Source organism: Choloepus didactylus, chromosome 18, assembly GCF_015220235.1.
Source record: "Choloepus didactylus isolate mChoDid1 chromosome 18, mChoDid1.pri, whole genome shotgun sequence".
NCBI classification, from domain to species: domain Eukaryota; kingdom Metazoa; phylum Chordata; class Mammalia; order Pilosa; family Megalonychidae; genus Choloepus; species Choloepus didactylus.
The window spans coordinates 57,842,190-57,861,134 of record NC_051324.1 but is presented as its reverse complement, the minus strand read 5'-3'; the positions used below and the strand labels follow the sequence as shown (position 1 = coordinate 57,861,134).

The 18,945-nt window shown below is 40.3% G+C and overlaps 1 protein-coding gene across 5 annotated transcripts in view; it reads left to right on the top strand.

The window, feature by feature from the left end:
- Positions 1–15,483, top strand: part of TLK2 (tousled like kinase 2) — a 166,555-nt gene extending 151,072 nt beyond the window's left edge. For all 5 annotated transcript variants that reach the window (XM_037807887.1, XM_037807886.1, XM_037807885.1 and 2 more), the window contains 3 exons: positions 9,694–9,805; positions 11,318–11,425; positions 14,383–15,483. In XM_037807887.1, coding sequence (XP_037663815.1) covers positions 9,694–9,805; positions 11,318–11,425; positions 14,383–14,556 — 394 coding nt within the window. In that variant the 3' untranslated portion in view covers positions 14,557–15,483. The remainder of the gene's footprint in view (positions 1–9,693; positions 9,806–11,317; positions 11,426–14,382) is intronic.
- The last annotated feature ends 3,462 nt before the right edge of the window (positions 15,484–18,945 follow it).

Genomic DNA, 18,945 nt, shown 5'->3' with positions numbered 1-18,945 from the left:
ATTTACTAAGAAGTTTATCCAACTCTGTTAGCCATCTTCTAAAGGTTTTGAGGCACATGTCTTCCCATCTATTGTCACTCATCTTCTGCCAGCCACCCTAGAGAGCTCTGCCTGCTTTTGCAATGACTGATTCTACCTCTGCCTGCAACATGAGCTCAGGCCTTCAACTTGGCGCTTGTAACAGTGTATCAAAGCTTGTTTCATTTCTGAGGGAGTAGATGTGTAAACACAGAACCACATATTGGAGTATATGATTCTGAAGAGGGGGAAAGTCTCTGCTAGCAGACAGGGAGGGGTAACATGCTGTTTTACCCCAGGGGACTTGGATCACTTTTCTTTGGGAGTAGAGGGCCCTGGGCTTTAGGAGAATACTGACTGTTTGGGAATGAGTGTTCTGATGAGAGTTCAGACAGGGAAGAAGCGAGTGTCATTCACAACACAGGATCAGCCCTGTTCTCATCAGTTGAGTCCTGCTTTTCATTGTGCCTTATTGTTTGTGGAGATAGCACCTACAGTAGAAATCTGTCTCTAGATTAAAACTTTGAAATTTTCGGTTTAAAATAGAAGCTGCATTTACAGTATGTTTATTCACTATGGTGATGGTTTTTGTGGATTGGTGTTTTAAATGATGCAAAAGTAGCTGCTGTTGGAAACTGGGAACAGGTCTATACTGCTGCTGTATAAATTTACACCACTAGTTTTTGGATGTGAGCTTTTATTTGATAGCTTGTTATTTTTAAAAAGTGTAATCATTTCATTTCACATTTAAATTGGTTATCTCATTGCTACTTCACACTACTTGCTAAGCTATAAGAATTCAGTAAAAATAGTTGCCTAGAATTTTCTTCACAGTAGTCTGTTTGAGGGTGTTGGATAGGAGTGTAGATGAACAAAGATTGGTTGTGTGTTGATAATTACTGAGGATGGGTGATGGTTACTTGGGGGTTCATTTTGCTGTTCTCTCTACTTCTGATTATATTTGAAATTTTTCATAATAAAAGGAAAGATAGAGAGGGGGCTACTAAGAAAGTTTTATGGATTTCTGTGACATTTCAAAGAGTCCCCATATTGGTAGAAAACATTGTCATGATGACCTAATCAGCATCCTCAATAATGACCCAGAGGGTACAGCAAATTCTAAGTGTCTATTGTCAGTATTTGGTTGTACCTGAATTCTTCTATATTGTTCTTTTTTGAATACTTTTTTTGTTAAGTAAACGACTTGCAAACCAGGCCTTGAGAATCTTTTTTTTTTTCTTTTTGTATAGGACTTTTATCGTGATAGAATTCACACCTTTTTTTTTCTTAAACAGGTTTACTGTCATAGAACTGCCTTCTACTCTGCCTTTCAAAGTCCTTGATAAAAAATCATAATGTTTATTTTCACTATTATTTGGGTGAAAACTAGTTTAATTTCTTCATTTGTAGATAAGGAGACAGATACCTAAAAAATGATTTGCTAGATTTGTGCTATCAAGTAACCATGTCTTTTGTAGTCTAAAAAGTTTACTTATCCAAGATGATATTTAAGTTTGGTATATTAAGTCATCAAGAATCTTAAAAACAAGGGTTCAGGGAGGTTTTAGTGGCATTTGGTGGGAAGAGCTTTTCTTTTTATTCTTTCCTTTTTCCAGCGTTTTTTGTTTTTTTGCCTTTTTTCCTTAGTGAATTCTACATCTAAATTTTCATTTTGCAGTACATGTTTTGGCAAAATGTTTCCATTTGAAATAATCTAGCTAAAGATCTTAACCATCTAAATATGTCAGTTAAAAATAATAAATAGGAAACAAGAATATGAAATTAACCTCTTTTAAAAAGTAAAACGATGAAGACCTGTCATCTGAAACAATTTGATAAAGATAGTGAAATGGAGAGAGAATATTTTCTGCCTCTTGTGGTCCTCTTCAATCTGTAAGTTTAGATTTTTATACCAGAAGCACAGGAGAGTCCAAACGAAAGAGTTTTTTACAGAATTGATTTTGTCAGCATGAGATCCTACAAAAATTGATCTGTTATCTTAAGTATTCTGCATTCCAGCTGTGTCATGGCTAAGGCTCCAGGCAGTGAATAGAAGTGTATTTGTTTGGCTTCTTAAATGCCAAGAGGCACATAACCTTCCACACTGTACAATTTGGTGTGGTTGGCTGTCCTGCTGGTGTCCTGAGAGGCCAGTGGTGGGGAGGCAGGAACTGAGATGAGGAATGAGACGAGGAATGTTTGATTTTTGCTAAACTATTTCTTAGTCTTCCAGTAAGTCCCTAATCACCCATAAAGAAGGAAATGTAAAATATCCTCTGATAGTTGGGGCTTTAATGCCACTGTTGATTATATATTGGAGTTATTTCCTGTCCAGATTTCCAAAAGAGGCCACCTCAAGAAGGCAGAATAACCTCTCCCCTCAGAAAACTGTCCTGGGTCATGAATTCATTTGGACTTTTAAAACTGTGACTTGAGAGGCGGGGCAAGATGACGGACTGGTGAGCTGTATGTTTTAGTTACTCCTCCAGGAAAGTAGGTAGAAAGCCAGGAACTGCGTGGACTGGACACCACAGAGCAATCTGACTTTGGGCATACTTCATACGACACTCATGAAAATGTGGAACTGCTGAGATCAGCGAAATCTGTACGTTTTTGTGGCCAGGGGACCCGCGCCCCTCCCTGCCAGGCTCAGTCCCGTGGGAGGAGGGGCTGTCAGCTCCGGGAAGGAGAAGGGAGAACTGCAGTGGCAGCCCTTATCGGAAACTCATTCTACTGATCCAAACTCCAACCATAGATAGACTGAGGCCAGACACCAGAGAATCTGAGAGCATCCAGCCCAGCAGAGAGGAGACAGACATAGAAAAAAACAGCACGAAAAACTCCAAAATAAAAGCAGAGGATTTTTGGAGTTCTGGTGAACATAGAAAGAGGAAAGGCAGAGCTCAGGCCCTGACGCTCATATGCAAATCCCGAAGAAAAGCTGATCTCTCTGCCCTGTGGACCTTTCCTTAATGGCCCTAATTGCTTTGTCTCTTAGCATTTCAATAACCCATTAGATCTGTGAGGAGGGCCCTTTTTTTTTTTTTCTTTTTTTTTTTTCTTTAATCCTTTTTTCTTTTTCTAAAACAATTATTCTAAGAAGCCCAATACAGAAAGCTTCAAAGACTTGCAATTTGGGCAGGTCAACACAAGAGCAGAACTAAGAGAGCTCTGAGACAAAAGGCAATAATCCAGTGGCTGAGAAAATTCACTAAACACCACAACTTCCCAAGAAAAGGGGGGTGTCCACTCACAGCCATCGTCCTGGTGGACAGGAAACACTCCTGCCCATCGCCAGCCCCATAGCCCAGAGCTGCCCCAGACAACCCAGTGTGACGGAAGTGCTTCAAATAACAGGCACACTCCACAAAACTGGGCATGGACATTAGCCTTCCCTGCAACCTCAGCTGATTGTCCCAGAGCTGGGAAGGTGGAGCAGTGTGAATTAACAAAGCCCCACTCAGCCATCATTTCAGCAGACTGGGAGCCTCCCTACACAGCCCAGCAGCCCAGAACCGCCCTGGGGGGACGGCACTCACCTGTGACATAGCACAGTCATCCCTCAACAGAGGACCAGGGAGTGCACGGCCTGGAAGAGAGACCCACTTGCAAGTCTCAGGAGCCATACGCCAATACCAAGGACTTTTGGGTCAGTGGCAGAGACAAACTGTGGCAGGACTGAACTGAAGGATTAGACTATTGCAGCAGCTTTAAAACCCAAGGATCACCAGGGAGATTTGATTGTTAGAGCCACCCCCCCTCCCTGACTGCCCAGAAACACGCCCCATATACAGGGCGGGCAATACCAACTACACACGCAAGCTTGGTACACCAATTGGACCCCACAAGACTCACTCCCCCACTCACCACAAAGGCACAGCAGGGGAGAAGTGGCTTGTGGAGAACAGGTGGCTCGTGGATGCCACCTGCTGGTTAGTTAGTTAAAGTGTACTCCACGAAGCTGTAGATGTCATAAATTAGAGATAAGGACTTCAGTTGGTCTACACATCCTAAAAGAACCCTATAAAGTTCAGCAAATGCCAAGAGGCCAAAAACAACAGAAAATTATAAAGCATATGAAAAAAACAGAAGATATGGATAACCCAAGCCCAAGCACCCAAATCAAAAGATCAGAAGAGACACAGCACCTAGAGCAGCTACTCAAAGAACTAAAGATGAATAATGAGACCATAGTACAGAATACAAAGGATATCAAGAAGACCCTAGAAGAGCATAAAGAAGACATTGCAAGACTAAATAAAAAAATAGATGATCTTATGGAAATTAAAGAAAATGTTGACCAAATTAAAAAGATTCTGGACACTCATAGTACAAGACTAGAGGAAGTTGAACAACGAATCAGTGACCTGGAAGATGACAGAATGGAAAATGAAAGCATAAAAGAAAGAATGGGGAAAAAAATTGAAAAAATCGAAATGGACCTCAGGGATATGATAGATAATATGAAACGTCCGAATATAAGACTCATTGGTGTCCCAGAAGGGGAAGAAAAGGGTAAAGGTCTAGGAAGAGTATTCAAAGAAATTGTTGGGGAAAACTTCCCAAATCTTCTAAACAACATAAATACACAAATCATAAATGCCCAGCGAACTCCAAATAGAATAAATGCAAATAAACCCACTCCAAGACATACTCTGATCACACTGTCAAATACGGAAGAGAAGGAGCAAGTTCTGAAAGCAGCAAGAGAAAAGCAATTCACCACATACAAAGGAAACAGCATAAGACTAAGTAGTGAGTAGTCAGCAGCCACCATGGAGGTGAGAAGGCAGTGGCACAATATATTTAAAATTCTGAGTGAGAAAAATTTCCAACCAAGAATACTTTATCCAGCAAAGCTCTCCTTCAAATTTGAGGGGGAGCTTAAATTTTTCACAGACAAACAAATGCTGAGAGAATTTGCTAACAAGAGACCTGCCCTACTGGAGATACTAAAGGGAGCCCTACAGACAGAGAAACAAAGAAAGGACAGAGAGACTTGGAGAAAGGTTCAGTACTAAAGAGATTCGGTATGGGTACAATAAAGGATATTAATAGAGAGGGGAAAAATATATATGACGAACATAAACCAAAGGATAAGATGGCTGATTCAAGAAACGCTTTCACGGTTATAACGTTGACTGTAAATGGATTAAACTCCCCAATTAAAAGATATAGATTCGCAGAATGGATCCAAAAAAATGAACCATCAATATGTTGCATACAAGAGACTCATCTTAGATACAGGGACACAAAGAAATTGAAAGTGAAAGGATGGAAAAAAATATTTCATGCCAGCTACAGCCAAAAGAAAGCAGGTGTAGCAATATTAATCTCAGATAAAATAGACTTTAAATGCAGGGACGTTTTGAGAGACAAAGAAGGCCACTACATACTAATAAAAGGGGCAATTCAACAAGAAGAAATAACAATCATAAATGTCTATGCACCCAATCAGGGTGCCACAAAATACATGAGACAAACACTGGCAAAACTAAAGGAAGCAATGGATGTTTCCACAATAATTGTGGGAGACTTCAACACATCACTCTCTCCTATAGATAGATCAACCAGACAGAGGACCAATAAGGAAATTGAAAACCTAAACAATCTGATAAATGAATTAGATTTAACAGACATATACAGAACATTACATCCCAAATCACCAGGATACACATACTTTTCTAGTGCTCACGGAACTTTCTCCAGAATAGATCATATGCTGGGACATAAAACAAGCCTCAATAAATTTAAAAAGATTGAAATTATTCAAAGCACATTCTCTGACCACAATGGAATACAATTAGAAGTCAATAACCATCAGAGACTTAGAAAATTCACAAATAACTGGAGGTTAAACAACACACTCCTAAACAATCAGTGGGTTAACGAAGAAATAGCAAGAGAAATTGCTAAATATGTAGAGACAAATGAAAATGAGAACACAACATACCAAAACCTATGGGATGCAGCAAAAGCAGTGCTGAGGGGGAAATTTATAGCACTAAACGCATATATTAAAAAGGAAGAAAGAGCCAAAATCAAAGAACTAATGGGTCAACTGAAGAAGCTAGAAAATGAACAGCAAACCAATCCTAAACCAAGTACAAGAAAAGAAATAACAAGGATTAAAGCAGAAATAAATGACATAGAGAACAAAAAAACAATAGGGAGGATAACTATCAACAAAAGTTGGTTCTTTGAGAAAATCAACAAGATTGACACCCCCTAGCTAGACTGACAAAATCAAAAAGAGAGAAGACCCATATAAACAAAATAATGAATGAAAAAGGTGACATAACTGCAGATCTGAAGAAATTAAAAAAATTATAAGAGGATACTATGAACAACTGTATGGCAACAAACTGGATAATGTAGAGGAAATGGACAGTTTCCTGGAAACATGTGAACAACCTAGACTGACCAGAGAAGAATTAGAAGACCTCAGTCAACCCATCAAAAGCAAAGAGATTCAATCAGTCATCAAAAATCTTCCCACAAATAAATGCCCAGGGCCAGATGGCTTCACAGGGGAATTCTACCAAACTTTCCAGAAAGAACTGACACCAATCTTACTCAAACTCTTTCAAAACATTGAAGAAAATGGAACACTACCTAACTCATTCTATGAAGCTAACATCAATCTAATACCAAAACCAGGCAAAAATGCTACAAAAAAGGAAAACTACTGGCCAATCTCCCTAATGAATATAGATGCAGAAATCCTCAACAAAATATTTGCAAATCGAATCCAAAGACACATTAAAAAAATCATACACCATGACCAAGTGGTGTTCATTCCAGGCATGCAAGGATGGTTCAACATAAGAAAATCAATCAATGTATTACAACACATTAAAAACTCGAAAGGGAAAAATCAATTGATCATCTCAATAGATGCTGAAAAAGCATTTGACAAAATCCAACATCCCTTTTTGATAAAAACACTTCAAAAGGTAGGAATTGAAGGAAACTTCCTCAACATGATAAAGAGCATATATGAAAAACCCACAGCCAGCATAGTACTCAATGGTGAGAGACTGAAAGCCTTCCCTCTAAGATCAGGAACAAGACAAGGATGCCCGCTGTCACCACTGTTATTCAACATTGTACTAGAAGTGCTAGCCAGGGCAATCCGGCAAGACAAAGAAATAAAAGGCATCCAAATTGGAAAAGAAGTAGTAAAAGTGTCACTGTTTGCAGATGATATGATCTTATATCTGGAAAACCCTGAAAAATCGACGATACAGCTACTAGAGCTAATAAATTTAGCAAAGTAGCGGGATACAAGATTAATGCACATAAGTCAGTAATGTTTCTATATGCTAGAAATGAACAAACTGAAGAGACACTCAAGAAAAAGATAACATTTTCAATAGCAACTAAAAAAATCAAGTACCAACTAGATACAGAGTTACCATTCGATCCAGCGATTGCACTTCTCGGTATATACCCGGAAGGTTGGAAAGCAGTGACACGAACAGATATCTGCACGCCAATGTTCATAGCATCATTATTCACAATTGGCAAGAGATGGAAACAACCCAAATGCCCTTCAACAGATGAGTGGATAAATAAAATGTGGTATATACACACAATGGAATACTACACGGCAGTAAGAAGGAACGACCTCGTGAAACATATGACAACATGGATGAACTTTGAAGACATAATGCTGCGCGAAATAAGCCAGGCACAGAAAGAGAAATACGATATGCTGCCACTAATGTGAACTTTGAAAAATGTAAAACGAATGGTTTCTAATGTCGAATGTAGGGGAACTGGCAATAGAGAGCAATTAAGGAAGGGGGAACAATAATCCAAGAAGAACAGATATGCTATTTAACGTTCTGGGGATGCCCAGGAATGACTATGGTCTGTTAATTTCTGATGGATATAGTAGGAGCAAGTTCACAGAAATGTTGCTATATTATGTAACTTTCTTGGGGTAAAGTAGGAACAGGTTGGAAGTAAAGCAGTTGTCTTAGGTTAGTTGTCTTTTACTTACTCCCGTGTTACAGTCTCTTTGAAATGATCTTTTATTGTATGTTTTTCTTTTTTTTTTTTTTTAATTTTTTTTTTCCATACAGTTGATTTAAAAAGGAAGGAAAGGTAAAAAAAAAAAAGGAAAAAACAAGGAAAAAAATATGTAGTGCCCCCTTGAGGAGCCTGTGGAGAATGCAGGGGTATTGGCCTACCGCACCTCCATGGTTGCTAACATGACCACAGACATAGGGAACTGGTGGTTTGATGGGTTGAGCCCTCTACCACAGGTTTTACCCTTGGGAAGACGGTTGCTGCAAAGGAGAGGCTAGGCCTCCCTGTAATTGTGCCTAAGAGCCTCCTCCCGAATGCCTCTTTGTTGCTCAGATGTGGCCCTCTCTCTCTGGCTAAGCCAACTTGAAAGGTGAAATCACTGCCCTCCCCCCTACGTGGGATCAGACACCCAGGGGAGTCAATCTCCCTGGCAACGTGGAATATGACTCCCGGGGAGGAATGTAAACCTGGCATTGTGGGACGGAGAACATCTTCTTGACCAAAAGGGGGATGTGAAAGGAAATGAAATAAGCTTCAGTAGCAGAGAGATTCCAAAAGGAGCCGAGAGGTCACTCTGGTGGGCACTCTTACGCACAATTTAGACAACCCTCTTTAGGTTCTAAAGAATTGGGGTAGCTGGTGGATACGTGAAACTATCAAACTACAACCCAGAACCCATGAATCTCGAAGACAATTGTATAAAAATGTAGCTTATGAGGGGTGACACTGGGATTGGGAAAGCCATAAGGACCACACTCCACTTTGTCTAGTTTATGGATGGATGAGTAGAAAAATAGGGGAAGGAAACAAACAAACAAACAGACAAAGGTACCCAGTGTTCTTTTTTACTTCAATTGCTCTTTTTCACTTTAATTATTATTCTTATTATTTTTGTATGTGTGCTAATGAAGGTGTCAGGGATTGATTTAGGTGATGAATGTACAACTATGTAATGGTACTGTGAACAATCAAATGTACAATTTGTTTTGTATGACTGCGTGGTATGTGAATATATCTCAGTAAAATGAAGATAAAACTGACTTATTTTAGAGACATCTTCTTCAGCCAACTGGAAAGGAAATCCATACCACTTCTAATTCTTTTTTTAAAATAATTTTTGAAGCAGTTTTATTGAGATAAATTCACATATCATACAGTTTATCTAAAGTGTACAACCAAAGTCTTCTAGTTGTGCATTATCACCGCAATCAGTTCTAGAACCTTTTCATCCACAAGAGGGTTCACTATGTTACACAGTCCTATGTTTCCTCCTCTTCTAATGAAGCTATTGAAAAAGGAACTAGACTTCTTTTGTGCCTTTTTTTTTTTTAACTTATTGAGGGACATTTGTATTAGGCACAGCCGAAAAAGGAGGCTACTGATGGGTCAAGTAGGGACTAGTGAAAATATTTACCTGTCTCAGTTAATTGAGAAAAGCATTTTAAGGTCCTGTGGGATCTAAGTTAGAGTATCTTTTACTTGATTTTCTCTGGTAGATCTGACAAAATTCAGCTGTTTGCTGGCTGTTAAAATTCAGATATTCTTATTTCCAACAGGGTCTTCTACTTTGCCTTTTTGTAAATGTCTTAGATTTATACAACCATTTTTGTAAGAATTTTTATTTCCCTTTTGCCCCAGGTATTTACCACCAGAGTGTTTTGTGGTTGGGAAAGAACCACCAAAGATCTCAAATAAAGTTGACGTCTGGTCAGTGGGTGTGATCTTCTACCAGTGTCTCTATGGAAGGAAGGTGAGGAATAAGGGCTTTATATAGTGGCTTGACTTCCTCCTTGATGGCACGTATACAGGAATGGCTCTGTTTGGCTTTATACAAAATGAAATCCTGAAAGTATTGGCTTGAAAAAAACTGCAGACTTATTAAAAAAAAATCTTTATATACAAGCAGAAATTCTCAACCCTAGGGTACCTATTGAGTTCTGTCAAGCTGTTAAACATGTAATTTTTGCTGTTCTCAATTAGATCCAGAATCTGTTTTGATTCTTATAATATGTGCAAGGATTTATTTGAAATAATTTATTAAAGTATGCCATCTTCACAAGAGCCATTCTTACAGGTCCCAGGAGCTAAAACATGAAATATTCCCAGACTTCTTTATTTCCAACCATCCCATTAGTTAAAGCTATTAGTAAGTATCCTTTACGTTTTTGTACTGGGGAGGCAGTGTCAGAAAGTATTCATTTTCTGTTACCTCTAATCAGAATGGCATATTTAAACAAGTAATAACCTAGGTTATAAACTGTACCTGATACATTTTCACATTTGTTTTTTCTCATGAGCATAATATCTTATAAATATACATATATTAGGATCTAGTTGTGTATTTGTATTCATCTTTCTGCTTTCAGTGTGTTTGTGTGTTTCAGTGCTCCTATTAGGCTGAGGGTATAACCCTGTTGGAAATTCTACAATCCCCCTGGACTCGTAATACTTTGATTCCAATCCCCAGTCCAAGCTCTTGATTCAATGTCAGCTTCCTCCTTAACTTCTCCTTGGTCTTTGTTTCTTTATCCTGCCTCTCCAAAATGAGGAAACTATTCAGAACTAATAAGGCTTAATTATTGTTTATAATCTCTAATAATGTTGAAGTGCTTCCAGTAATAGTGGTAGAGGTTATCTAGAAAGACCTGTTTGAGACCTCTCAGTAGAAATACTGTAGAGATGACTCTGGGCTTGATCTTAGTTTTTAAGAGTTTGTTTATCTAAAAAAAAAAAAAAGCAACCTGGGGCACAGTTGAAGCCACTAAGTTGCCCTAACTCTGTTTTTTCCCCAATCTCCTGTTGCTCTGTTGTTCTCTCCCCTTACTCCTAGTGTTATACTTCCTTTTCCATCTCTTTTTATCTGTGTCTTAGATCGGCCAGTGGCACAACTGCATATCGCTTAAGCCCACAGGTATCACTGAGAGCAAAACAGATTGCTGTTTCCTGCTCTGAATCTTCTTCTTTTTCTTTGTTGTCAGCAAAGCTTGGCAGTGGTATTTTGAAATAGAAGATGCTGCCTCTGTTTCCAGCTCTGCTTTGACCTAGGTGTTTTACCATGAGCAGTGTTACTTAAGCTCTGAGCCTTTTTCACCTTTATCTATAAAATGAGAGATTAGAAGAGATCATCTCCAAAGTTCCTCCCAGCAGTTCTCACTGAGAGAGATCTTTTCCTTTCCTTTTCCTGTGGTTTTGAATCATGTTCTGTTTAATTTTAACCAGAGGTCCATCTTTATTTCTTTGTGTGTTTGTTTTTACCTGATAGCCTTTTGGCCATAACCAGTCCCAGCAAGACATTCTACAAGAAAATACTATTCTTAAAGCTACTGAAGTACAGTTTCCACCAAAGCCAGTAGTAACACCTGAAGCAAAGGTAAGTTTTGACCCATTGGTCAGATGAAACAATTGTTTTCCTTTCTGAATTATTTATTTTGGTAACTGTGGATGGCTTACTTAATACAGAAAAATTGGTACTCTCTAAAAAACATTAGTATATGCATGAATTAATATTCCTAAGAATAACAGCAAAAATTGCTAACACCCTATCTGCTCCATCCCCCAGTTCCAGTTACGGGAATGTTGATGGGTAGATTTTTTAATCCATGAGAAGGACATATTGTCAAGGAAGAAAAGGGAGAACAGGCTCTTCAGCAGAGGTATCCCAGGTGTTGCAGGCAATATGAAGGATATGCAGTTTAGTCCCTATTCAAGGATTGTGATCAACTTAGAGACATGAGCTTACATAGGAGAAATTGCTCAAGTTCAGGCATTATAGGATGAAATGGCAAGTGAATGGCCAAGATAGTAAATTCTGTAGCAGTTGTTGGGGACATTATTTAAAAACTAACTTAGGCCAAGGAAACATGGAATAGGAGGTGTAAAAAAGAAGTTGTAGTCACTTCAGCCTTGGTATATGACCAAGATTCTAGTAACTACCCATACTTTTTCCTTCCTGTGTTATCTTTATATGTTAAGCAGTTCTACCCAGATAAGTGGTCAGCCCCATTGAATGCTGTGGTCACTTGGCATTTTTAAAGTCAAAATGAACAGTTAGAGAGCTAATCCCTTTTTTCAACTTTTGGTCTTTGCTGTCCCCTCACAGTGCACCAAGGTGAAGATCCTTTTTTCAAAATGGTTTAGCTGACGCATTACATGGTAACAATTAACATCTTTAGCATGTTAGTATAATTCCTAACCAATGACTTCTGCCCCCGTCATTCAGTAGTTTAAGTGCTACATAACCAAAAATGTAAATTGCAAGAGACAAATCCTATAATACATTCCTAAGGCAAATGTAGCTTTCCTAGCTATCCTGAGAGAGAGCCAATGTAGTGAAAAAAGACCAACCTTTTGAAGCTTTGATAGACCTAATTTTGGGGTCAGCTCTCACTCAGTAGCTGTATGACTTTGGGCAGGTTCACCTTTTGAGCTGCTTTTCTTTACCTTCCTGAAAAGTTGTCATGTGGTTTAAGTGACCTGTTTAGTGTCACTTGATAGCCTTCCGCACTTGTGCTCATTACCCATATCAACCTTTCATCAGCGTTGACAGACGATCTTGGGTAAGTTGCCTGGCAGATGCTTAATTCTCATCTCAGGTCTTATAAGATTATCTTCTAATGCCTCTTTTGTCAAAGTTTTCTGTTTATTCAATAAATAGTGAGCAAATGTTCCTAAAACTTTAGAAGACTGTTAGATGGACCTGCTATGAATAATATAGAAATATCTCCAGATATTTCCACCAATTCTCTCCAGTCTCCCTCAGCCTCCTCCTTCTAAACGTGTATTTCTCCAACCCTCTTATCTCTCCCCCCTACAAATATATTTTGAGTGCCTGCTGAGCAGTAGTCACCGTGCTCAGTAGTGGAGATGGAATTGTAAAGAGATAGCAATGAAACTACACAGAAAAGGTCCCTGCTCTTAGGGAACTTACATTCCACTAGGTGAGACAAACAATAAAACAAAAAGGAAACACATTTCAGATGGTGATAAATGCTATGAAGAAAATAAATAAGGGTAAGGGAGATGGGAAGGTATCTTTTGATGGAATGGTTAGGAATACTCAGTGATGAAGTGACATTTTTGAGCAGAGTTTTTAATGATGTGAAGGTGTGAGCCATGTGTAGATTTGGGAAAGGGCATTCTGAGCCGAGAGAAGTGTGTAAAGCTCAGATGTGAGTGTGAGCTTGGCATGTTCACAGATCAGTTCCAGCAGAGAGGAGAGTGATAGGAGAGGAATACAGGAGTGTGGATTGTAAAATATGATGGAAAGCATTGAAGATTTTAGTCAAGGCAACAGTGTCATCTGATTGCTGTTTCAATCAAATACTGGCACCTTTTAGAGAGAAAATTCATAGTTAAATGGCATCCAACCCAAGATAACCAGTTTAACTCCAGTTTTATCTTCTAGATGCTTTTACCAAGCAGCTTCCTATAGGTGTCTTTGATTTTGAGAAATCAGGGTTGGCATTATACTTTTATGTTTTGTTGATTAAACATGGAAAATTTGGAAAATCAGTAGCTTGTTTCATGTTTTACATTTTTAAAAAATTATTTCATTTATTTAAAATAATTCTTTTATGAAACTTGCATTAAATAGAACTGTCTGGTTAAAAAATGGGAAGAAGGCAAGCAGGAAAACAGATAGGAAAACAGATAATCTAGTGAAAGGCCTTTACCATGGAACTAAGACTAGTGCAAAAGAAACCTCCATGTTGGTCATAAATACGGATTCCATATCAAACCCCTCACAGCATGTTCTTATGTCTGAAGTACTCTTGAACATACAAGTACTGTTTAGGTTTCCCTTTTACTTAGGTTGTATGCCTGATTGTTGGCTTAATGACCTTTCAGGGAAAAATGAGATACACAGGGGAGGCATTTAACAATCTCTGACACATCGTAGTGTTAGTAAATGTTCTCCTTTCCCTGCATGTGGTGGTAGTTTGTCATTAGAATTTCCACTTCCTCAAGAAGTTCATGTGAGGCCAGAGCTTGTAGGTACAGGGCCATGAAGTTAGAATGTTCCCATTCAAACCAGCCAAGGGAGAGATTTTTTTTTGATCTTAGTGCTTTGGGGGCAGAAGTATTGAGAGTCCGTGCCTTTTTCCCTCTCAGGAATGGCTCAGCTGTCTCGGCAGGAAGGAGTCACAGTCCTTCCCTTGCCTTCTCTGGGTCTGCCTGATGGTTTCCAGGAAAGACCCTAAGCCCCTTCTCTTTAGGAAACATTTACTTTGGGCCCTGGCAGCTGCTAGAGTCTCAGGGAGCCCTGGGGGTGTGGAGAGGGGGCAGGCTTATCTGCTTCGGGCTTCCTCAAGAAAATTTCCTTTGCAGGCATTTATTCGACGATGCTTGGCCTACCGAAAGGAGGACCGCATCGATGTCCAGCAGCTGGCCTGTGACCCCTACTTGCTGCCTCACATCCGAAAGTCGGTCTCCACAAGTAGCCCTGCTGGAGCTGCTATTGCATCAACTTCTGGGGCATCCAATAACAGTTCTTCGAATTGAGACCAATTCCTAGGCCACAAACTGTTCAACACGTACAAAGTGAACAAATGGCATTCAGCAGCGGGTTTGGAACATAGCGAATCCGAATGGATCTCATGAAACCTGTACCAGGTGCTTTTATTTTCTTGCTTTTTCCCATCCATAGAGCATGACAGCATTGATTCTCAAAGAGGAGAAACCTTGGGAAGCTCTGGCCAGGCCTCGTAGGAAAAGGCCCCGCCCAAGGTTCCGTCGTCAACGGCCACTGTGTGTGGCTGCTCTGAGTGAGGAAAAAATTAAAAAAGAAAAACTGGTTCCATGTACTGTGAACTTGAAAACATGCAGCCTCAGGGGGGTCCCTGATGCAGTGCTTCAGATGAAGAATGTGGACTTGAAAATACAGACTGGGCTAGTCCAGTGTCTATATTTAAACTTGTTCTTTTCTTTTAATAAAGTTTAGGTAACATCTCCTGAAAAGCTTGCAGCACAAAGGCTCAGCTGGGGATGGTGTTTGACTTCGGAGGAAAAAAGTTGCTATTGCCGTTAATGGCATTAGAGTTAGTGTTTTATCCCTAAATAATTTCAATTTTTAAAAACATGCAGCTTCCCTCCCCCCTTTTTTATTTTTGAAAGAATACATTTGGTCATAAAGTGAAACCCGTATTAGCAAGTACGTGGCAATGTTCATTCCAGTCAGATGCAGCTTTCTCCTCCGCCTGGTCTCCTGTTTGCAACTGCTTCCCTCGTCTCAGTAGGGGAAAAAAAATCGAATGGGAGTACTGAGATTTGTGGGGTTTTGCCATTGGACGAAGAATGAGGTTAGAAGACTGCAGCTTGGAGTCTCTCTAGGTTTTCATCTATTTCTTCACAATTTGAACACTTGACGGTTGTCCCTTTTAATTTATTTGAAGTGCTATTTTTTTAAATAAAGGTTCATCTGTCCATGCAGTCTTCTTGAATTCTCTGAGTATAGTAACTCGAAACTGTTCCAAAGCTAGGCAGAAGGTGGGTTGGGGAGCCAAATGCTCCAGGGATCAGTGGTTCCTACCCACAGTCTTTGTGTGCTTGCTAAATGGTGTACATTTCTTGTTAACTACGTTATTAAAACTTGATCAGCATATCAGCTTTCCTCTGTTAGATCTGTTGGCAGGAATCAACCTCCCCCCAATCCTCTAAATTTTGTAGGTATGTTCTGGTGTGTGTGTGTGTGTGTGTGTGTGCGCACACACTTTGTCTAACTCACTTTAATAGATTCATCAAGTGGAATTACAAAAATAATCTCAAAAGGAGGTGTTTCACATATGAACATTGTTTTGGAACTAATTTTTTTTTAATTTGGTTGTTTCTGAGGTGTATGATCACTGAAGATGGAGCTGAAATGGGAGACGCGTGGCCCCACTGTGCCCCCGAAACAGCAGAGCACTCTACAGTAGAGAGGGAAGGAGGCCAGAGCTTGAACATGTGGTAGCCAGCTTGGAATGTTACTAACATATGTGGCAAGAGGGCTTAGCCAGAAATATTTAAAGATGCAGCATTCAGGCATGCAAGTTCACTTGTCTAGGGGAGGGAAGTCAGGAAGGGTAGAGAGCTCTCAAATAACTCATGGCTCTAGTATTTCTTTTACATGTGAAAGCTGTCACTGGTGACACATTTTCTAGGACTTCTGTTTAGACTTGCCCCACTCTCCCCAGTATCGAGCAATCTTAAGGGAGGATAGAGTGTTCCAAATTGGAGAGAGAAGGTCGTGGGTAGGTATTGTCTTGTGGAACTCTGAATAGAAGGACGTCAGTCCAGAGGATTGGTGCCCTGGCTTTCCCATACTATTTTAGTGCAACAAAGTGTGTGTTTCTGTGTGTGTGTGCACACGCTTATATATACATACTCACATGCACACATATGCATATATATGTACTTAGATGGGTGTATATGTGTGTGTGGTTATATGTAGGGTACCTTTTTTTCTTAACCATTGCCTTTAAGCTGGTAAGCCAAGAGCAGCTGTGGGGTCTCAGAGGTTGAGCACAGCACTGAAAGGATGGTGTCTGCATACATGAAGAGATGGATGAAGCTTGGGACCATGTTTAACTTACTAAAATGAAGTTCTATGCCTTTTTTGTCTTCTCTCTCATTCAAAGATCTTGTAGAGTTGGGTTTTTTGTTTTTTTAAAGGTTGAATAAAATGTTGCATCTTTAAACCTCCCCTTTAATTTCTTGCCCCCTTTAATCCCATGAGTGACGCTGCAGGGCTTTGTTGATCTACCTTTTCTGCCCTCATCCTGAAGAAAGTGCAATCTCCCTTTGCTTTTATTAGGTCTGGGGCCTGGATGGAGCTGACTGGGCTTGTTTGAGCCTGGGCAAAGCCTCTCCCTTCAGCATGAGACAAGCCCCGGAGAACACGCAGAGAATTGACCTTTTCTAGTCTTTTAAATAGCCAGTGAAATTACCAAGTGAGGTTCTTCCATGGCATATTTTGTTAATATGGGTTTCACTTTTTCCAAGGATAGTCCCTTATTATCACAAATGTTCATTTACTTTAAACAATGACAAAAAATATGTATTGATTTGTAATTAAACCCAGCCAGACTGTTTTGGCCTCTCCCAACAGGGGGAAAGAAGGATATTAAAATTTTAAGTTTTAAGACATGAATTTCCTAGCCTCTTGATTTTACTCTAGTTCTCCATCTTCAAACAGGGCCTTACCTACCACCTATGGTGTGGATAGGGGAATCCTGGTGGTGGCTGAGTCCCAGTGGATGCTGACGGCATGACGGAATGCGTTGATTCATGGAATACCTTTTGCACTTCCAATGTGCCAAGAATTATAATTGTTGGTGCGAATATAGCAGTGAACAAGAGAGGGGTGAAGGCACTAAGTCCCAGCAAGGGATGGATAGGATGCAAGGGTCTGAGGGGAAGGAATTTGGTTCTTAGGCTTCCGTCATGAGATTGGCAGGTATAAATGGAGAATCACCAGTCAGAACCAGATGCACCCCTTTTCTGTGGCTGACCTGGACATGTTTGTGCACTGTTTTAGAGTTTGTCTACCTCATCTCTTCTAATCCAGAAAGGATGGGTTTTCCTCCTGCTGAGATGGGGAGCAGTCAGGGAGCTCTTGTGTTTCTTAATTTAGAGAAGAACTCTCTTTAAATATAGTTAGTTCTTGTAGATTCTAGAGCTAGAAGCAAGCATCTGGTCCAGCTCCTTGCTTCTAAGAAGGCAAGGTTTACAACTAATCTGACCTTCCCTGTCAATTTTGTTCTCTTTTTGAGAATCTTTCCTTCCCTTTCTTAACTTATCACTCTGGTTGCTCAAGCTATCCTTGTCTATCATTAAAATTCACCTGGGGTAAGCCATGGTAGAGACATGATGCACAAACTTGTTGGCATGGGAAGTCCTTGTTTCCCAAAATTAGCTGTTGTATCTGATGAGCTGGCATTGTCTGCTGCTTAGACAATCCTGTTTTGGGCAAGGAAGGGAGACCTTTTGGGACTCTTCCCCTCTCTGTTGAGTCTCATTGTCAACCTCTGTCTCAGGAGGTCAGCAGTGTCTTACCCTGGCTCCAAGAGTACTTCTGACTGCATCTAGGAGGAGCATCTGCTAAGCTGGTGGTTCTCAAATTGAGGCTTCCAGGCCAGCAGCAGCTGGGAACTGCACCTGGGAACTTGTCAGAAACCCATATTTTAGGGTTCCACCCCAGATCTGAATTAGAAACTTGGGATGGGGCCCAGGTGTCTGTTTTTAACAAGGCTTCCAGATGATGCTGATGCAGGCTCAAGTGTGAGAACACTGCTGTGGGCTCTCTGCCTCTGAGATGGGAGGAGCCTGAAAGTTAGTTGCCCTGACCTTCCTTCCAGTCCCTGCTAATAAGAATGGGGCAATCTGGGGAGGAGAGGGAGGTGTCAGGCCTTGCCTGAACTCACCCAGCTGGAAGACAGAGATGATCCTTGTTTTATTTTCACTGTTAGGAAGGAAAATCTAAAGTGCTGGGCTTCCCAGGACCAAGGTGATACATATGCTGCCTTTATGGGGAGCACCAGGAGGCCCCTATGATACATCCCATATAGAGGTGCCTTGGTACCTAACCACACACTCAAGAATCATTTTTTCTTTGGGCAAAGCTGCTCACTCTCCTACCCTGGCCTTCTCAAAATATGTAACAACTCGCCGGTACCTTATTGTGAACTAATTTATCATGTTTTCCCTTTACCTGAGGGGTCCAGGACTGCAGAAGAGCCGCCTTATGAAAACCAACCTAGCAGTCTGAACCAGGAGAAAGAGGAGAGCCTGGTACAGCTCTTGGCGGGGGGGGGGGGGGGGGGTGTTGAGGTTACGGGGAGGGTGTAGTAGGGAGTGGAGAAGGGTTAAAGAGGGAGTGGTTAGGGACTCTGGTTGCTCTTGAGCTCTGCGGGT